The sequence below is a fragment of the Ursus arctos genome, unplaced genomic scaffold (assembly GCF_023065955.2).
Source record: "Ursus arctos isolate Adak ecotype North America unplaced genomic scaffold, UrsArc2.0 scaffold_16, whole genome shotgun sequence".
NCBI classification, from domain to species: domain Eukaryota; kingdom Metazoa; phylum Chordata; class Mammalia; order Carnivora; family Ursidae; genus Ursus; species Ursus arctos.
In genome coordinates, this window is record NW_026622830.1 from 42,769,938 (window position 1) to 42,791,833 (window position 21,896).

The following is a 21,896-nucleotide window of genomic DNA, read 5'->3' on the forward strand; positions in this document are numbered from 1 at the left end:
AAAAAAACAGATGTAGAAACTGGAAAAAGGAAAAACAGGGTGCAAGTTACATGGCAATTATGGTTAACAAGTGGGCCAGTACCACACCTGAAACATCTTTGGGTACTCTTAATTTTGTAGGAGCACATGGGTGAGGGGGATGAGAGCCAGCTCTTACTGAGTTTATCCAGTCAGTACACATGAGACTATCGCTTTGACAGCTCTAGCCCTCTCCTTCTCTTTGTCCCTCTCCCATTCTCTCCCTCTTTCTTATTCTCTTTTTGAAGATTCATTATGGTTGGCTCTATGTTCTGAGCTATTTACGGATTCACTTAACATTCTGGTTTCTCATCTGGTAAATGAGGAATCAGGGCTATATCATGTACAAGAGTCCTTCCACAATCATCAAACTGTGATTTTCTGATAGAATGGCAGAGAATGTGGTTTGCGAAAGTGTACTATATAGTTGTCCGAGGTGGGGCTTATATCCCCTGTGTCTAATTATGAGGGAGAATCTTTAAACCTGTTGGGTTGGGGAAGAATGTGAAAACTGGAATCTTACATTCCCTTCTCTATGTAAAACCATAGGTTGGGTTCTGGCATGTATTTCTTCCAGCTTCCATCTGACAGGAGGTGACATGAAGGAGTGATGAAGGGCATGCAACCCAAAGCAACATTTGTTTGAAATCCAGTCCTCCCAGTTACTATATGTGGCCTTGACAATTAATTAACTTCATTATGCTCTCATTCTCAACTGTAAGATGGGGATGGTTACAATATGGCCTAAGCAAGAAATTTGTAACAAAGAGTAAGTGAATTTCTATAAATGTTTGAAAGAACATCAGGTACATAATTTATACAATATATAATTTATTTATACAGTATAAATAAATACAATATAATTTGATTTATACAATATAAAATTTATACAATATTTAAAAAGCTACAAATTAGGGCATGTGTCACATTGACATCATTGTCTGATTATATTTCTAATGTTCCTTATTAAGTCTGTGCATCCCATGAAGACTAGATCAAATAGCACATGATAATAAATATTTGATTAATATTGGGCAAAATTTTAAAAATCTAACCAAGATAAAAGAAAATTAATGTAGTCAATTTCAAAGCCTGTGTGATTAGGAAAAAAAGACATTTGACTACATTTTTAATATTTGTGCCTTTGTTTTCTCATAGACACAGCCTGTTTCTAATTCATTACTGGTTATGAAATGTACCCATTTTTGAATGGAGGATCTGTCTCTTCATCTGAACTACCTCATAGTTGGTTCTCAGGAGGGACATTTCCCCCATCTACAAGCTTGTTGAAATAACAGTTGTGACACACAGAGGGAATGAACCCATTATTATTTCCCAGACCAGGAAAGCATGACAAGAGTGTCTAGACACTTTTCATGAATTTCTAGAAAACAGAAATCAGATGTAATTGTTCTGATGCAGAGCAGGGAAAGTCTCAATCTGGAGCACATGTAGGAGAGAGTTAAAGTAGAATTGGGTCCACTTGACCTCTCAGAGCTTTGAGCACAGAATCAGAAAGTGTGGTGTGTGCAGAGGTTGGTGAAGAAGGAATAATTAGGGTAATTAATTAAATGACTATACTCGTGCTTCAGGCATCTATTGCTGTGTACCTAGCCACCCCAAACTTGGTCATGTAAAACAACAACCTTTTAAATCTGTGCTCTGAGAAGTTGGACAGAGCACAGCAGGAATGATTTATCTCTGTTCCACAATGTGTAGGGAAATACTGGAAATATAAGGAAATACTAAGAAAATACAATGTCACTGGAAATTCTGGACTGGCTAGAGGTGACTTGATTAGCTAAGGCTGGGATCGTCTGGAAGATTCTTCACTCACATTTAACCCTGGACTGGGATGACTTGAGGCTGGGCTCAGCTGACACTGTTATCTAGAGTACCTGCATGTGGCTTGGGCCTCCTCACATATGGCAGACTTGGGCCGTGTCAGATGACTTTCATGGTAGCTCCAGGATCTCAGGGTTAGTGTTCCAGAAAATAAGGCAGACATTGTATGGCCTCTTATGACCTAGCCTCCAAAGTCATATAATGCCACTTCTGTCATACTGTGTTGACAGGCCCACCTGGATTCAAGAGGAGAGGATATATATCTCCAATTCTTGATGACAGGAGTGTCAAATAATTTGTGACCACATTGGAAAACCACCCTGCTTTAGAATAAGTGAATCAGCTGGTTCTTTCTCATCTCCATCAATTGACCAGTGTCTTTACCTAGGCAGGACCAGAAAAATGGTCTTTAAAGCAAGTGTATAGGAAGGCTTATAACTTCTGCTAGAGAAGAAAGAAAAATCTGAGCTATCTCTGGACCTTTACAATGCCTTATATTGTAGAGGGACTCAACAGGAAAGTAGGCAAGTAAATCACACTCAAGTATTATATCTCTTTTTTATTTTGCCTTTTGGAGGCCCTACAACAATGACCACACACCCTCAACTGAAGCTTGCCTGTCTACACACCCTACATACCTTCAGAGAGCTAGCAATCAGCTTCCTCATTTAGAGGACTTCGGGGAAGCAGGCCTATATACCTGCAAAGAAAATTCATGCTGGTTGCCATATTACTCAGCCACTAGTTCCTATGTATGAGCATGCTTCCAAAGACTGTTGGGTATTTGAGAAAACTTCCCAATGGAAGGATCAAAATGGATAAACAGAAGAGCTCTCCAGCAAGTAACCAATAATTCAGGTGATAGAAATAAACTTTAAAAAATCAAGAGTTGCACATAAAATCAGAACAGACTACTACAAAAAAAAAAAAAAGGAAGGGGGGTGGGAGTTGAGGAGGGAACAATCAGTAAAAAACAGAAATTTTTTTTAAAAATTTATAATGTGACTTCCAAAATGTAAAAAAATATGAAAAATACTGAAATAATAGAATGGATATGGTGATGACCAAAACAAAGACTTTAGAGATATAAGAGTAGTGGCATTCAGGGCAGAAAGAAAACATGAAGGAAAATATGATGGAAAAATTAAGAAACCTGAAAGATCAAGTGGGGGCTCCAATATGAAATTTAGCTGGAGTTCCAGACAAAGAGAGTACAGAAATTAGAGGAGAAGTCAACAAATATATAATAATAGGAAATGTCCTCCAGCAGAAGGAAACACAAGTCTACATATTGAAAGAGTTGACACAATGGTGAACAAAGAGAAGGAAAAACATGTATACTTAGAAACATCTGCATGAAATGTTGAAACATCAAGGCTAGAGATCCTAAAATTTTCAGAAAGGAAACAGGTCATGTACAAAGGAATAGAATGGGACTAACTTCAGGCTTTAACTGGCAACACTGGATGCTAGAAGACAACAGAAATATACTTCATTAAGAAAGATAATAAATTTAGACCCAGAATTCTATAGTTAAACTAGAAATCAAATGGGAGGTAAGATAAAAATGTATTTCAGCAAAATGAAGCTCCAGAATTTTACCTCTTACCTAACCTTTTTTTTTTTTTTAGGAAGCTACTTAAGAATGTACTCCAGCAAAATGAGGGTAAAACCTAAAAAAGAGGTTGGCAAAATTAACACAGAAGTCCAATAAAAAGAAATACCCAAAAACAAGCTGAACAAGCCAGTCAAAAAGAAAATGCTTCAGATTTTCAAAGAGAGAGTTCTAAGGTCTCCAAGAAGAAAAATAGAATTAATTGCAAGTCATGTATATTTTTTAAAAAAATGTATCTTGGGGCACCTGGGTGGCTCAGTCGTTGAGCATCTGACTCTTGATTTAGGCTTAGGTCATAATTTCAGGGTCCAGGGATTAAGCCCTGAGTTGGGCTCTGCACTGAGTGTGGAGTCCACTTGAGATTCTCTGTCTCTCAAAAAAGAATTTTTTTTTTTAAAATGTGTCTTCACATGTTGGTAATATGGGGAAGAAGGCACACATAAAGTCTCCCAACAAGGAAAAAAAAAAAGGTAGTTTCCAATCCCAAGACAAAACTCTATGCAAGAAAAGTACTGCAAATATATAATGCAAACTAAAATATGGAATCTCTTTTCTTTTTTAAGGATGATGTTTAAGATCAAGCTGAGGGCTTCGGAGGGGAGGGGGTGGGGGAATGGGATAGGCTGGTAATGGGTAGTAAGGAGGGCACGTATTGCATGGTGCACTGGGTGTTATATGCAACTAATGAATCATCGAACTTTACATCAAAAACCAGGGATGTACTGTATGGTGACTAACATAATATAATAAAAAAATATTTTTATAAAAAAAATTAAAAAATAAAAAGCATAATGCAGTGGGTAAAAAAGGATGATGTTTAAGATGATAAACTATTTTATCTTGACATAAGAACATTATCTTTTGGGGGCGCCTGGGTGGCTCAGTCGTTAAGCGTCTGCCTTCAGCTCAGGGCGTGATCCCAGCGTTACGGGATCAAGCCCCACATCAGGTTCCTCTGCTATGAGCCTGCTTCTTCCTCTCCCACTCCCCCTGCTTGTGTTCCCTCTCTCGCTGGCTGTCTCTCTCCCTGTCAAATAAATAAAATCTTTAAAAAAAAAAAAGTGTTGTTGGGGCGCCTGGGTGGCACAGTGGTTAAGCATCTGCCTTCGGCTCAGGGCGTGATCCCGGTGTTCTGGGATCGAGCCCCACATCAGGCTCTTCCGCTGGGAGCCTGCTTCTTCCTCTCCCACTCCCCCTGCCTGTGTTCCCTCTCTCGCTGGCTGTCTCTCTGTCGAATAAATAAATAAAATCTTTAAAAAAAAAAAAGAGCATTATCTTTTGAATAGCAAGTGGGTGGTGACATCGAACATGAAAAGATATACATTTTAGCCTGCTGTTTGGCTCTACAGTGAGCAATATTCACTTCTAGTTGTTCTAGCATAATTGCTATTTATTGTTTTCTACATTTACACTCAACCTTCAGATAAAATGTGGACAATTAAAAGATGGTGATAGAACGTAAATAATTTCATGTCGACAATGTAAAAAATCAAGTTATACCTGAAAGAAGTTTAAAGTAGAAGGTGGGTATGGTGACTAACATAATATGATTTAAAAAATTATTATAAAATAAATAAATAAATAAAAATTTAAAAAAATAAATAAAGTAGAAGGTGGGATAAGAAGGTGGCTCGAGACATGAATTAGCACTCTTCTCCTACCTCATATGGAATCAAGACATATTTCCAAAAGCTAATGGAATGTGAGATAGAGGAGGAAAACTTTGAAGATTTATTAGCCCTAATAATAATAATATAACTGTTAAACATTAGGAGTGTAAGAAGATGTAGGAAATAATATGAGCTAAATCTTCATTTTTCAAGTGATGATGTCTGAAGTGGATAAATCTAGAAAGAATTACTATGATCCCTTTATCTGGCATTATAGAAATAAGAACTAAAAGAACCAAAAAGGAAAATGATTAAAATTGTATACTGCTGGGAGGTGGGAGGGATAAGGCAGGGATGGTTGTTTCTTCATTAATAAGACCCTGTAAGTACTACTTAGTTTTTGTAATACATGGTATTTAATTTCCTTAATAGGGATATAAAGTCATTAACAGAAGTCCCAGAAGAATTAACTCAAGTATCAGGAGAGGGGGAAGGGCAGGTAGGAGAGAAGCACAGCAGTAGCTGTCACCGTTATATAGACTTTAATATTGTGCCAGGCAGAGTTCTAAACCTGGTACATGTATCAGCACATTTAATCTGGGCAATAACCCTTGACCGGCGGGGGGAGGGGGTGCTATTATCATCTCCATTTTGAAGATGAGGAACGGAAGCAGAGACTTGAAGTAAGAGCTTGCCCAGGGCTGTATAACTAGTAACTGCTGGAGTTGGGGTTCAAACTCAGGGAATACTGGCACAGGGTCCTTGCTCTTCACCGTTCTGCTCTATGCTGTGGTAATTCCTGTGGGATTATTGTTTCCTCTCCTTTCCTTTTTTTTTTTTTTTAAGATTTATTTATTGGGGGGGAGGGCAGAGGGAGAGAGAGAATCCCAGGCAAACATCTTTCTGAGCTCACTGTAGGGCTCGATCTCATGTTCCTGAGATCATGACCTGAGCTGAAACCAAGAGCCCAATTCTTAACTGACTGAGCCACCCAGGTGCCCCTTCCTCACCTTTCCTAAAGAGAGGTCAAGAGCGATGAAGATATCGAAGTAGAAGCAAACTGTTTGTTTCGTGGTAGCTTTGTGACACCTAAAATTACTGAAAGCAGAAATTTTAAGAATGTCTACTTATGGTGAGTGAGGGGAATGGCGAGGTGGAAGGCATGGGGAGGCAGAAAGCTTTTACTTCCCTTCATGCTCAGTCTACCGCTTGATTTTTTTTTAACCATAATCATCAATTTTGTGTTTTAAAGTTCGCGTTACCCAAAACTTAAAATTTCAGTGGACTTTTATTTTAAAATCAGAAAGGGGTAGGAAGACATTTATGAAAACTCAAATTTATGTTTCTTCTGTCTCCCAAGATAGGAGATAATTTGTATAAATGTGTGTGATTTATGCAACCAAATGCACTCTTTGGAAATTTGATTTAAACATTTTATTACTTTAAGTGTTTGTTTCATTCAAAGGGAAATATATTAAAATTTTCCTGCCAATGCTTCTATCCAATTTAAAAGCTCCAGGCAATGATTAGACTTTATCAGTCTTCTGACCATAAAATGAAGCTGTGTGATTCCTGAGGCCAGTTCCTAAAATGCTATAGAGCTTCTGCTTATTCTCTTGGGACACTTGCATTCAGAGCCCTGAGCCCCCACGTAAGTGTCTGACTGCCCTGAGGCTATCCTGTGAGGAAGCCTTGGCCACATGGAGAGACCATGTGTAAGTTCAGTCAGTAGCCCCCACTGTGATCCCAGTCCATGGCCAACAGGAGCCACGAGTCATGCAAGCGAGCCAGCCTGCCAATGACTCCAGCCCCTAGCCTTTGTGTCTTTCTGGCTATAGAGTAAAATCCAGCAATTCTACACTTTCTGTTTTACACTGACATGACTCACAGAGTGAATTTTTATTATAAATCTGAAAGAGATATTAAAACAAATTACCTTATAAGCAGAGTGATGGATGGCAAACACTCCTAGTGTGTAGACTATGAAATATTCATAAGGAATATATAAAATTCATTGTCATTTCTCAAAACCTCATACACAGAGGGTGGGGTTTTCGTCCATGTTGTGTGGGACTGGAAAGTGCTGGGTAGTTTCTCATTTCTCATTATCTGGAGATTTGTCAGACTAACAGGTCATAGCAGGAGGGGACAGGGGTATCAACCCCTGCTGCTCGGGGTAGAATCACCTGAGAATGAAAAATTCCGGTGGCCAAACCACAGTCAAGCTCAGCTAACTCACCATCTCTGAGGGTGGGACCCAAGCATGAGTTTTTCAAAAGGCTTCCAGATGGTTCCAACGAGCAGCCAAGGATGAAAACCAGGCCTCCCTGAGTCTGATTCAGAAGGTCTGGGGTGAGCCCAGAAATCTGTATTTGTCAAACAGACCCAGGTCATACTTATGACCAGGTAAGTTGAATAGTCACCTGTAAGGGGCTGACCATGTGGGCTCTGTGGTTACTCACACCTGGTTCAATCACTTCCAAACTGTGAGCTGTGGGTAATTGTGTAACCTCACTAAGCCTTAATTGATTCATCTGTAAAATGGGAGTATTGAAAAATCGGAAGGAAAAAAGCATATAAGGTGCTTGGCATAGTGTTTGGTGCAGAAGAACCAATTTTAAGACATTGGCCATTATAAGGAAGAGCTCCACTGCCGACCAAAGCATCTTGGGAAACAGCCCATAGTGGTCCCTGAAGGTTCCAAATTGTTCAGAGAGGCCTTTTCTTGCCTGGAAATGAGATAGGGTGCTCCAGATAAAGCCACAACTTGCAAGAGCTCTTTGTCTCGAATGCACACATGCCCAAGATCCCTTATACCTCCAAATTAGAGGATTTTCTCAGACATTGTTGAATGGATCCATGCACATTGCTGAGAGTCTGGTGTGGGTAAATATTATCATTCCAGGTAGAGGACTGATATGTGAAGAGCATAGGCTACACCCCTGATCACACAGCACCGTAAGGGTGAAGCTGGGGAGAAACTCTCTGGAAAGTGGGGAGAATGAGAGCCACGGTAGAGGGTGCAGATGGAGGGGCAGGGGCCCATCCCCAGTCCTGGCAGACACCTGGAGGCCACCCCTTGCCTCGGCTTCCTCCACCAGTGTGAACACGTCTCCCTACTGTGTACTTCCCACACTGCACTTTGATGACATTTCCGAGTCCATGAACAGCAAAAGTACTAACTGCTATCCACTGACACGGTCATCTGCAAAGTGAGAAAATTAACCTAACTACTTAGACAATCTCTCGCTATGTTTTTGGCTAAGAACTATTCTTCAGCTCTTTTGGGAAGAGGTTTTGGTTGGCCGGCTGGTGACTTCCCCCCCACCCCGCCACTCCACTCCCTCAGCTCTCTGCTTTATTGCCTAACGCAGATGAAGCCAGGATGTGTTATTGATGTTACATGTTTTAATTCTCGGTTTCTTTAATGTGGGGAGAAAATATCTTCCAAGCACTCATTAAAGAAATGTTCTTGTGTTCAATTTGCCCTGGCTGCAGAATCGATTCATGAATGTCACCTGCTGTCCCTACCCTGAGTCACAGAAATTGCTTAAAATAGATTTCCTGACGGATCAGCTGGAGCTGGATGAGCCACACAGACCTGGCAACCAGTATTTTTTTAGTATGAAAATATCACCGCACTGCATCCACTCACAAGTGGGGGACAGGTGCTTCCTTTGCAACCTACAGCCCCCACGGGTGGTGGCCTCCCACATTTCCTCTGAACACATACTCTATTATAAGTCAGATTAACTCCTGACATTGCAGAAGTCCTATTCTTTGTCAAACAGTGGGGATAAGTCTTAATTTTGAAAGTACATGATCCACGTTGCCTCTCCTCGATAACTTGATGAAGCCAGGGAAACATGGATCCTGCCAGGGATGAAAGGGACACTTCTAAATCCATACTCAAGTCTGTGGGCTGAAATAAGCTGGCTCTTCTGTATTTCCGTCCTCTTTGTCTTGAGCATTTTAATGTTCAGAGACTAGAGGGAAATGGTGTGTCTGTCCCCCATGATTCCACTACCAGCATTCCGTCAGCAAGAACAGCACCAGCTTCTGCATGTGGTGATATTATAGACACCAAACACTTATGTAATAATGTGTGTGATTGTAGCCAGGGTCTTACTTCCAGAAGCCTAACTAAAATCCGTGGTCTTAGCTGTCTGATTTCTGAACTCACACAATATGTATTAATTTCCTTTCTCATCATCACTTCAAATGCAGAGAAGCCCCACAGCATTTTGGGGGACCCTACTACCTATGATGAAGTGTCACAGATCAGGACACTGAGATGATCCCTCGAGCTTGAGATCGTCCTTCTAGGTTTCATAATTGATGAAATGAGGAAGTACTTGCCTCCTATCTATATTTGGCTACTACCCCCAAATGGTATAACTTTAAAAATAAATTCAGCACCACTCTGATTTGGATTCTTTCTACCGTCTTTTCAGCAGAGTAGGAGAGTGTACAAGGGAGCTAGAATATCCCCGCCATGGTTCTCCGAATGGACTGGACAAGGGATGATCCCCCAGCATCTTCAGCAGGCTTGGTGCTAGAAATGGACAAAGTAGGAAACACCATACATAGAAACATTAGGGTGCTTCTAATTTTCAGCTTCAGCTCAAACACATCCAGTTGCTGTTTGGTGCAAAGATCCAGCACTGTGTCCAGCCCCACTGCCCAGGGTGAAGGCCAAGAACCACCCCACCAGCCTCCTGCTCTTAACATTTCAGTTCCACAGGTGTGACCTGGACTCGGAAATTCTCTGTCCTCTGGGTCAGCACTTCTCACACTGTAACGTGCACATGGTCACCTGGGGGCTCTTGTTAAGATGCAGAGTCTGATTCAGCTTATCTAGATTGGGGCCTGACAGTTGCATTTCTAACAAGCCGTCCCGGACCACACGTGGGGTAAATAGCAGGAGGCAGGCACCAGGCTGTGGCGAGAGCATCTCTTCAGCGAGGGGACTGACACCTATTTTGCATTTCCCGGGCTGACGTAGGAGAATGAATGTTTGTGGGCCACTTCAGTTCTTCCTGGAAAACGATATAAATATAGCCAAGTTTCTCTCCATGATAATGGATGAAGCAGAAAGCACACATAATTGAAATTGTCAGAGAGCCCCAAACGGTGCTTTTGCCATTAGTTTCAAGCCCCTCCATCTGAGTGCTTATCGGCATACCCAGAAGGGACTGAGAGCCACCTCACCTCCCACCACCTTTCTGGCAGATGGGCAATTAAGTAAATGACGAAAAGCCAGGAACCGAGAAGGAGTAGAGAACCTCAACACTTCCTTTTCCAAAAACTAGATTAGAGGAGTCTGTGAACTTGAGTGAGAAAAAAAAATTACATCTTTATTTTTACTGACCACGTAGGTTTAACATTTCATTTCATTATTCATGAGGCACCAAACCAGCAGTAGCTACTCGTGACTTTGTCTCCAGCAGAAATACAAGAATTTTCATGCAACATTACAGCTATTGCAGATTATCTGGGACTGCTCTCCTTACTCATCACTACCTGAAATGACTAACTCTTCTTACAATAAGGAAACTTCCTGGCTCATGTTAATAAAGAAGCACATATACTACTAATGTCTCCATTTCTCCATGTTTTGATAACCAGATTTCAGTACATCGGTTTCTTTGTCATTCTTTGTTATTTATTTTATATCTTTTACTACACAGTTCTGGACAGGAGTCCATTAAGTACGAAGGCGCGCATCGCAGAAAATGTTTAAGACCTCCCTCCCCTAGCACAACGTTGGGCTGTGAAGAAATGGCAGCTGGTGCGTTCAGCATGGTCAGCACTAGTTAAAAGAATTCTTTTAGGTCAGGGATCACAAATGCATATTCCTGCAGAGCCCAGGTATATAGGAAAATGTGTAAAGTGGTCCAGTCTAAGAAAAAAACAGCACAGAGAAAGTTGTATATGGCATCCGACTCTTGCCTTTGGAGTTGAGGACAGTGGAGTCGAGGGGACTGTGGCAAGTGGAAGAATATGTGTCCTGTCTAAACAGGGCATCTCTGACAGCTCCACAGTGATGTGAGAACACCCCCTGTTGCCAGGTCTTCAGATTTTTCTAAGAGAGGCCAAAAGTCTTGGTGTTGTGGAAATCCTCCCCATCACACACACAATGTTGTAATGTCCATTTTGGCAATGACTGCAATTAACAAGAAACGGGGTTGGGGGGGGAGATACTTGGAGCAGGCCAAACAACCAGAACAAAATAGCAATCAATATCCAGCATGAGCTAAATAGACAATATAGAAAAAATACCTTAGAAATATTCTAAGGCAAAGGGAAAGTTGTGTGCATATTTTTGTTTATAGTATATTGTACAGTATAAAGAATAGGTTATAAACGTTTTTACAGAGCGATCCTGTTTTTATTGAAAATACCTACAACTTTATCCATTGACGGACGCTTTGTTTCCATATTGTGGCTCTTGTAAATAATGCTGCAATAAATGTAGAAATGCAGATTTAAAAAAAAGAATATTTCAAAATCACTAAACCTCCAGTTTTGTACTTAAAGAAAGGCAGAAGAGTTGTCTTAACAACACCCAAAATTTCATAAGGAGGGTTATCAGATTTAGCAAATAAAAATAGAGGGCACCCAGTTAAATTTAAATTTCAGATAAGCAATAAATATATTTTTAATATATTTCCCAGGTGATATTTGAGATTATACTTATATTTTTAAAAATTACTTATTGTTACCTGTAATCCATATTTAACCGGGTATCCTGCATCTTATCTGGCAACTTCACTCATAAGCCAACTCCAAGTGTGATGGAGTAGTTACTACTAAAATTAATATGTAATTGACAACCAGCACTGCAATTGCGTTTTTCTTTTGTTTGGGTAGCATTTTTATTGGAGGACCACATGCATTCAGGAAAGTGCACATATCATCCGTACAGCTCAGTGACTTTTCACAACCAAGCACATCCAGTAACCAGTGCCCTGGTCAAGAAAGAGAACAGTCCTGGCCTGCAGGAGCCCCTCGTGCCCTTTCAGACCTTATCCCTGGCCCAAGGGGAACACCATTCCAGACTTAAAACAGCATAAGTTCGGGGTGCCTGGTTGGCTCAGTCACAAGAACATGTGACTCTTGATCTCTAGGGTGATGAGTAAAAATTACTTAAAAAATCAATAAACTTTAAAAAAACAGCATAAGTTAGTATGTTCTGCTTTCAAATCTTATGTAAATGGGATTGGGTTGTATTTTTAAGCTTACAAAACTGTGTATGTGTGGGGCGCCTGGGTGGCTCAGTGGGTTGAGCGTCTGACTTCAGTTCATGTCATGATCTCGGGGTCCTGGGATTGGACCCTACGTCGGGCTCCGCCCTCAGCTGGGAATCTGCTTCTCCCTCTGCCTCTGACCCTCCTCCCGCTAGTGTTCTCTCTCTCTCTCTCTGTCTCTCAAATAAGTAAGTAAAATATTTAAAACAACAACTGTGTGTGTGTGCATGTGTGAGAGAGAATGCTTACTCTGACTATTGGATTATTGTGTATAAATCTACGTTTTGGCATACAGGAGACTCTGCTGGTGCTCCACCCATGGTTCCTTGCCCTTGCCTTTGCAGTTCCCACTAGCCTGACTTCGAATACCAGTACCTGCATTTCTCTTTCTGAAGGCTCTCCATGGTCACTGCCCCTGGGCAGGGAGTGCCAGGGATTAGCAGTCCTCGGTGCAGGCCTCAACCAGTGACTGATGGGAGTAGGTGGATAAATACCCCTGCTGCCTCTCCCCTTGGGTGTGTTCTCCCTGGTCTCCCAGAACTCCCCACCAGGAATCAGGATGGTACCCCAGTTGCACTTGCTGTAACTTGCTTCTTGTCTTTCTTCCACCACCTGCCTCACTTCCCCCCGACCCCAGCACTGTTTCCTAGAACCACCTCTCAAATAACCTTGGTGCACTGAGATCCTTGCTGTGGACTCTATTTCTGGGTGGAGCCAAGCTCACACATCCAGTGACATGAAATTATCCTCAGTACCCTACCTTTATTCAACCAACTCGTCCCTGGGGCTGGTACCTAGTGCTGCCAGATGCAGCGGTGAATGCAAACACTATACCTTGTCCTAGCATGGGCAGAGGGCTCCAGGAGCACAGCAGGCCACAGTCCTCTGGCCTCAAGTCTGGGATTTCCTTCCCTAAGGCAAAGCTAGCTGACTCCTTGTGAATTCTGTGTGTGAGCACAGTCAGAGCCACCACATTTCGAAGACTTACCAGGCAATAACTTAGATTTAACATGAAAACGACTGCACATAATGTTTTGGATGATTGAGAAGGCACTCCAGAGTCCTGGGCGTTCTGGGTCATGATGCACATCCGTGGTTATTGTTCAGTACAATCAATGAAGAGCGAGTGTTCGAGAGATTACTGTGTGTCTGCACTGCCCTGGTGCGGCCTCATCTTTATTTAAATATATATCCAATAGCGGCTTGTTTACTTGTCATTTGCTTTCCCCACATACATCTCAAAATGAGATTTCTTAGAAAAATAAAATTAAATTAAACAATAAATTCGCTTTCACATTTGCGAAGATTAATTAATAAGCAAAGATTCACTGTGTTTTGCAGAAGCATGGTCTTTTTACATGGCCTGATTGTTATGGTCCATTCCTGACAATAAACCAGAAAGCAGGAGCCTTTTATATATCAGGGTTTTTTCCCGGGATCGAAGGATTTAAAAACTGTACTTGAATAATGCACAGAAAGCAGCACCAAGCCTTCCCTATGGGAGGAAGACCTGGGTCAGGCCCTCACCCACTCTCGGCACCACTGGGCGTGCTCAGACTGGGTGGGGAATGCCCCAGGGCCCCATCCTTGCTCCATATTGTGTGGCTGCCTTTCCTGAGATAAGAATTGGCTGTAGAAATTGTGTCAGCTCAAAAGCTTGGAACAAAACTCATGTTATGATTTTTCAAATCCCTTTTCTGTGAAATCTGTGTGAAATAACAGCATTTCTGAGATGTTAGTTGTATGTTTTTTGTCATGTAACTATTATGCTGTTCAGACTGCTTCAATAGTTTTTCAAAAAGGCAAAGCGCTTACAAGTCGAGGCTATTTGTGCCTTTTAAAATGTGTCTGCAATGTCAAATTCTGCTGTTCATCGAGAAAAATTGTCATATGTACTACATTATATTGTATATATTTACACTATATATCTGCATATATACTGTGTGTATATTATCATGTATATAAATAGCCATATATCGATTTGCAATATATAGCCAGAAATATACAGAAAACACACCATTTTATCATAAACAATTACTTTTAACCTCCTGGAAGGAGCCAGAATTCCAGAAGATTATCAGTCAACATTTGAATAAAGGAGAATGTGTTTTCCTCTGTTTTAGAAGGGTGGTTTTTTTGTTTTTTGTTTCTTCTTTTGGCATTATGCTACTCTGAAACTAAATGAAATCATAAAAAGGAAACTAAAGCTGCATATTTAATAGAAAAAGTGTGAAATGCACTCCAGAAATAGAAAAGATGATCAAGAAATATCAAGATGAAATTTCAGTTGGGAGGGATTCCTAGAGCTAGGCGGGAAATAGAGCGTCTGCCTTTAATTTATGGGGGCAGTTTGCCAGCAATGGCCTTCTGTAATCTGCACCATCTGCATTATTGATTAATGAGGTCAAGGGCAGAATTATTCACTGTTGGTTTCCTCCCAGGAGCCCTGTTCTGGTCTCTTCGCCAGAGTGACTTCTCGGTCTTCCTTGCAGCCACTTTGCAAAGTGCTAAGGAGGCATTGTCCTCCTATAAGTGTCCCCCAGCCCCCCGAGTTGGGTGAACACCTGCCGACAGATGACAGAGAGGCTCCCATTTTGATGCAGAGGTGCTAATATGTCCCTCTCTGCCAATAAATGTGTTTGAGATCAGTCTGATGGTTGCTGGCCTCCATTTAGGGATAAAACACCCTTCACTGAGAAGCAAAGGGAACCACTTGGACTCCATGCACCCCATTTTGTGGAAAAGTGAAACATCCAATCACCAAACAATGGTCTGTATTGGTGTGTGTTTGTTTGTTTTAACTAAACTAGCTAAACAGAGTAGTTTCCAATTTATTTCATGGACTCTCTCCCTCCTGTAACACATCCATACCATATCCATATCTGTTGTGGTCCTTATGGTAACTCCTTTCTGCTTGGATTACTTGGCCTGAATCTCTGTAAAGCAGCATATGCTTTAAATTGAGCTGTAGTTACTGCTTTTTTTGTCTCTCACCTTCAATTTTTCCCTCCTTCGGCTACCATCTCCAACGCACCTGCTTAATGGTTTAGGGTCATAGAGAAAAGATGATCTCCATGGGAGGCAATCACAAATGGGTGTCTGCTTTTCATCCCTGCCTGCAGTGAGGCACTGTGCCATGGTGTGAGGGGACAGGGGCTTGAGACCCCGGCTTCCTGGTTCAGATCCCAGCCCTTCCTGCCAGATTGCTGGCCAGCGAGGGTGACAGTGCCTACCTTATTAGGTCACTATAAGATTGAATTAACCCTTCCAGATCCCTGGATTTGCAGAATGTGTCAGGTAAATATTTGCTGTTGTGATGAGTGGCAGTCACAGAAGTGTAAGGAAGAGGTAGATAGGAGGTCATGGTCACAGCTCTCAGTAGAGACACTACAGGCTCATCAGTGGTGCTTTAATTCCCTCTAGAGTGTGGAAAGAAATTACTCTGGTTTGACTCTTTCTTACTTGTCTTCTGGTTCATTGCTTCTACAGAAAAAAATTGGTTTCGCTCAAGTGTGAGCTCTGAATCTGAAGCTAAATTTGATGATGGTCCAGCAGTTGAAAGCTATTCTGGAGGATAAAAATCACTACTAGTCCAGAGTTGGCATGTAGGCTTAATGCAAGGTGTATTTCTTGCAGCAGTAAATCTAAGTGGGTAATTTGTATTATACTTTCTTATTTTTTAATTTGTATTTAAGTTATATATGCACAGAACTTAAAGAGGCAACCAGTTCTAAAAAACTTATTATGAAAGATAGCTCTCTTCTGGTCCACCAGCGCCATTTCCCTCTTTTGATGCAACTGTGTTTTTTAAACGACGTATAGTTGATGCACAATGTTAAGTGAGTTCCAGGTGTCCAACATCGGGATCGTGGGACACATCCTAGTAGCTTTTTGAGAAAGGATATATAGGTAGTAAAGGTTTTGAGACAATTACACATTTATTTTTACTCTTCTCTCACTCTTAATGTGTAGTTTCGTTGGGCACAGAATTTCAGGCTGAAATAATTTTCCTAATTTTAAAGGCGTCACTCCATTGTCTTCTAGTCTCCAGTGCTTTTGTTGAGAAATAAAATGTCATTCTGGTTTTGATCCTTTGTATGTAATCCCATTTCTCTCTTTCTGGTGGTTTCTAGACCTTTTTCTCTGTGCCAGTATTCTGAAAATTCCTAATGATATGCTTCAGTGTACATCTTTTTTTGGTCCATTGTGCTGAACACTCAGGAGGCCGTTTTACTTAGAAAATGCGCATCCTTAACTTCTGGGAATTTTTTAAAAATTATTTATTTGATTATTTTCTCTCTCCTGTTTTCTGGAACTTCTGTCTTCAAGTGCCAGGTTTCCTGTTTCTGTTAAGGTGAGGGAGGTACAGGCACTGGTCTCTTGAAGTGAGGGAGATAATTTGTGGATTAAATTTTCAAATACTCTTTCAGTTATCCTGTCTTCAGACCCTCTTTCACCCCCCACTTCTAAAGCGTTGCCCACTGCCAGCTGAGTAGTCCACTGTTCTTTTGCTTTCCAGCATCTGAGACGCCTGGGTGGCACGTTGGTTAGGGATCTGCCTTTGGCTCAGATCATGATCCTGGGATTGAGTCCTGCATTGGGCTCCTTCCTCAGCAGAGTCTGCTTCTCCCTCTGCCGTCCGCTCCCCCTGCTTGTGCTCTCTCTCTTTCTCTCCCCCTCTCTGACAAATAAATAAATAAAATCTTTTAAAAATTTTTTTGTTGCTCTGATCAGCTCTTACATTCGGTTTTCTTTGGGTGGGGGGGCGGTTATGCCTTGTAAAAAAAAGATCCCTCTACTATTATCTTGTTCTGGTTAACAAGAAAGAGCAAAGGTCATGGTATGTATCCAGTCTGTTATCTTTAACTAAAAGCCCAAGTGATTTTTAAGGAAATTCGGAATTGATATTTGCCACATGTTTTAAGTCCATTTTTCTAATCATCAGACACTGAATAAATATTCACAACCTTTTATGACCTGCTGGAAAATGGACAGTCCAGTACAATGTAAGCTATTCCATAGATGACTGTGGATTCTAAGAGCATATAGTACAAGGAGAGAGCATGATAAGAGGATAAAGAACACTTTACATTCGTTCTGAAGTGATTTCTGTGGCATGAACCCTCTTCTTGACAACCCCCTCATCCGTAACTTAGATCTGCAAATACAAGACCTAATAAGGCAAAATCAGCAACAGAAAAATACCTTAAGTGTCCCTATAACAAGTAGAAGAATGTGTTCATGGAAGGAGACCTCATTACTCATTTATGGTTCTATTTAAGTCCTATCTTTCATGTTATTTGAATCCAGAGAGCCTTTTCTGGTTTGACTTTGCCTGATCTTTTCTTTGTAGACTGACACAGTTGTCAGGGAGAGAAAAGACTCCAAATGTTGCCTTGTCCCCGAATCTCTTTTCCTATTGTCTTTGGTGCAGCATGTGGCTGTCATTGGCCCAGCTGACAGCCGACATTTGCTATGTCCTTCTTCGCTTATGAGGCCAAGGGCAAAGGCAGCTAGACAGGTCCTGTGGCCAGAGGGAGGTTGACACTTGTCCTGGGAGGCGGGAGGAAGTTGTGAGTGACAGCCAGGAAGCACTTCAAACACCACTCTGCCGACTCTCCACCCTTCTTGGTGAGACCCTGCCAAAATGGACCCACTCCACAAAGCAAAGAGAAAACAGCAGGTATCCCTCAAAAGGAGGTTTGGAAGGGCTTACCAAGGAGAAATGACTTTTCCTCCAGAACAGGGATCTTAACCTGGCGTCTGCAGCTCCCCCGTTTCTGGCAGCCTCTCCTCCCCGTGGCCCAGCCCAGCTCCATTGCCCTCCTTTGTCTCACCCAGGGGCCTCCTTCTCCTGCAGGAAGTCTGGACACAGCAGGCCAGGGCTGTTGTAGCCTCCAGCAGTGTGTCTCCTGGCCTCATCACAGTGGAGCCATCATATCCTTAAACGGACATTGCCCAGCTGCTAAGAATAACATTTTCTCCAGATAAACATGCAAACCAATGTTTTAAAAATTCTGATGAAATCAAGAGTCAGGTGCCCACAAGGACAGGCATGTAATAGAGGTGAGGGAAGGGGGCTGCAGACTGGGCTTGTCCAGGCCCCTTGTGAAGGGCAGTGGCTGCCCAGCCCTGGGGCTCATTCCATGAGCCCAGGCTGCAGCAGACATGACAGCCTTGACAAGAACACAGGGTAGGTGCCTCCTCCATCCCCTTGGCGTGAGGAATGCTAAGGTTGGTGGGTTCCTGGGAGACACAGGTCTTTGATTCGGCTTTGCTGAAACTTCTTCGTGCTGCCCAGCAGCCTGGGACACGTCCACCTGACCTTCCCTCCCTCCTTCACAGGGGTCAGACCCAAGACGTGGTTGGGTGGCCCTCCTACCTTCCCCCTGGCTCCCTCCCTGTTTTCTCGCATGAGTGTCTTTCGTCACAAAACTGTTGCAGGTTTAATCCCATCTTGGAATCTGCCTTTCAGAAGATCCAAACTAATACACCCAAAGACCTTTAATAAATTCATATCGATGGGCAGACTAACTGGGACCAGCACAGGAGACAGACATACTAAGTTGTGTTCCTGGTTTATCACTGGCCAGAGCCACCAAGAGCCATGCTTTCACTCTCTGTGCACTGTCGAATATCCCGTTTCTTACTGTTTTCTGCCCTTTTCCTTCAGGTTGTGGCTCTTTCCTCCTGGTGCCTGCTGAGGGATTCGATTTACTACACGCTGTCGGTGGTGGCTCTCATCGTGGTAAGTGTATGATGCACCCCTCACCTGAGTCCCCTTGCCATTTGACTCTTAACTCATCCTTCTCACCACTTGGGATTATGTGCAGCCACTCTGCGTGGAGCAAGTTCAAGGTCTCTGGTGACAAATGAACGAACAGATGTCTATGCATAGAGGTGGCTTCTCCTTCTTCCAGCTGCTTTGATCACCCAGAACCCCAGCGTGATAGTTTGTGCTCAGAACAGGAGTGTTGACTCTGCTTCCATGAGAGTCCTCTGCTGTTTTCCTGTGACCCCCCCCCCCGACCATTCCCTCTCACTTTCCACGGCTCCTCTGGAACTTCTTCGGAGTCAGTGACCCCGGGTTTGGACCTTACTTCCCCCTCTCCATATGCTCTCCCAGGACAGCACCCATGGCCATTACCACCTTTGTGGTGGACACCTCCACACTGTATTCTCAGCAGTGGCACCTCCCTGAGGTCCAGTCACCGAGAAGCCCCTCTCTACTGGACATCTTCCTGTCCCAAATTCAATGTGTCTCTAAACTTACTGTGACTTCCCCAAGACTGGACTCTCATTCTGTATTTCAATCCTCGTTTCTCTCCTAGCCACGAGACCTGTGGATGATATTAACTTGACCTTTCCCCCAATTCCACCATACCAATTTGGCTTCATCTTGTAAAAATGTCCCCAGTGTGTCCCTTCTTAGCCCATTTTAGTTGAGGCTTCTTATGTCTTTGGCCCAAACTGACAGCCTGTCGTGGGTCAGTATGACTATGAGAAGCATCGCTGCCACCCACCCTCCCCTCCGCCCCCAGTCAGTCCTTGGAGCTTCCAAGTGATAGCTCTGCGAAGAACACCCTTGTGGCTCCATGTCACCTGTGGGGACACATCCAAACCCCTCAGCTTGGCAAGTCGAGTCAACCAGAAGAAGGGTGGTGAATCAGAAAGACACTGAAATGGGAGTTAGGACATCTGACTCCTACTCGTGGTTCCCTCCCTTCTGGCCAGCTCTAATGACCTCGGAAATATCAGTCTCTTCAAGTCATAGTTTTCTTACCTACAAAACAGAAATAGATCCACTGACGGGTTTACTCCCCTGTTTACAAAGTATTTACCTGTAGGTTATTTAATTGTCAATATCTGTACAAGTTGCCCATGATGTTTAGTACAAGACTTTCTACAAGGAACCAGTGCGTACTTCAGCCAACAGCAGTTCCTGACAGTGAAGATCTTGGGTTTGCAACCACAGTCCCCTCGTTCCAGGGGCCACTGATAATTGGAAGGGTCAAGACCTGCCCAAACAGAACGTTGGGATCCACCATGTTGGAACTGAAGACAGGCCACCTCTACTGAACTTCTGGTTGGTAGACTTAAGGACATGCATGGATTCTGTGTTCTCATTCGCAGTTACTACCTGTGGGAAAGGTATTATCACCCCCAAATCTAGAAGACTCTTCTGTTCACACAGACTTCTCAAACACTTGTTGCAGCGAGCTTTGGCCTGAGACGTGGAAACCCACGTTGATCACGTGCACCCTCTGCTCTCCTGCCTTTAGGGTAATTTAGGACGGCTTTGAAAGTTACTATTTCGAAAGGCATGGCTTGGGGATGGCATAAATATATGCAACTCTCTGTTTTGCAAATTCCAGAAAGACATGACCATTCCCAGAAAGATGAAGTGATGAGGTGGAAGGCAAAGGCTGAGATCTCCCAGAGCACAGACTCAGCATGTCCACTCCCAACAATCAATTGCCCACACTGGCTTCTTCTCTGTTCTCAGCATAGATGCCTTCTGGATTCCTGGACTCCATGTGAAATAACTTCTCTTTGGTTGGATTTATCTGAGTATGCCCAGGATTTTTTTTTTTTAATGTTATTGTTGCTAATGATGTGTGAGGAAGTAAAGAGTTTTGCTTCCTTGGGCTGCAAGTAATGCTCACCCAAGGGGGTCTTTGGGCAAAGCCGTCCTCTGCCCCATGTGTGGCCCATGAATCACAGAGCTGAGCCAGCTGGACACCCAGGCTGCCACAGCTCTGCATTTCTCTCAGATGGCAACAAGATGCAAAAGCAAGTGATTCTCTCCTGTTACCTGCAGATTTGGACTATGTATTTACAGCCCAGATGTCAAGGCTGGAGTTTTCCGATTTTCAGAAAAATTACATTTCTCCACTGTTAGGAAGAAATGGCAGAGATAAAGCTTGAGTCTTCAGGGTTTGGTCTTGGTTCTTCTTATTTTTACCTGTGTTCAGCCAACTTCTGTACACCCTGGAAACACCCAGCGTGCTTATCTAGAAAGCGCAACCTGGAGATCTTAATCCAGTAAGTTCTGGAGCCCACGAATTTCCACTCTAACCAGGATCTGCCCTGTCCCTCAGGGGATTCTGATGCATCACACTCACTTGGGGAAACTCAACTGCAAATACAGTTGGACACCGTTTCCTTGGGATAGTCACCTGCTGCATGGCGATGATCGCTTCTGGAGGAAACATTGAGATTCTCCAACACAAAGCATCATGGCAGCTTGTTTGTCTGGATTGTTGCCTGCTGTTTGTTCTCAGGGTCATTTTCACATGAGACTTGAAACCGGGGTGAGGAATAGAACAGTCTTCTATACAGAAGCACAGCGTTTAGCAAAGTGCGTTTCTCAATGTCCCCAGATCTGTCCCATGGCCCAGCCCCACCCAGGCTGCTGCTCACAGCCGCTGTTCGTTTTTGTCAGGGTGTTTTATTCTCCTCCTTCTGCATTTCCCCCAAATGTCATGGTAACAAAATCACTTTTCTTCTGGCCTTCTTTATAGAATATTAGGCTTCTCTATAGGACCCTGCAGTAGG

The 21,896-nt window shown here is 42.7% G+C and overlaps 1 protein-coding gene across 1 annotated transcript in view; it reads left to right on the plus strand.

The window, feature by feature from the left end:
• SLC24A3 (solute carrier family 24 member 3) overlaps nucleotides 1-21,896 on the plus strand; it is a 472,071-nt gene that overhangs the window by 389,937 nt on the left and 60,238 nt on the right. The window contains exon 7 of the mRNA XM_026502959.4: nucleotides 19,012-19,086. Coding sequence (XP_026358744.2) covers nucleotides 19,012-19,086 — 75 coding nt within the window. The remainder of the gene's footprint in view (nucleotides 1-19,011; nucleotides 19,087-21,896) is intronic.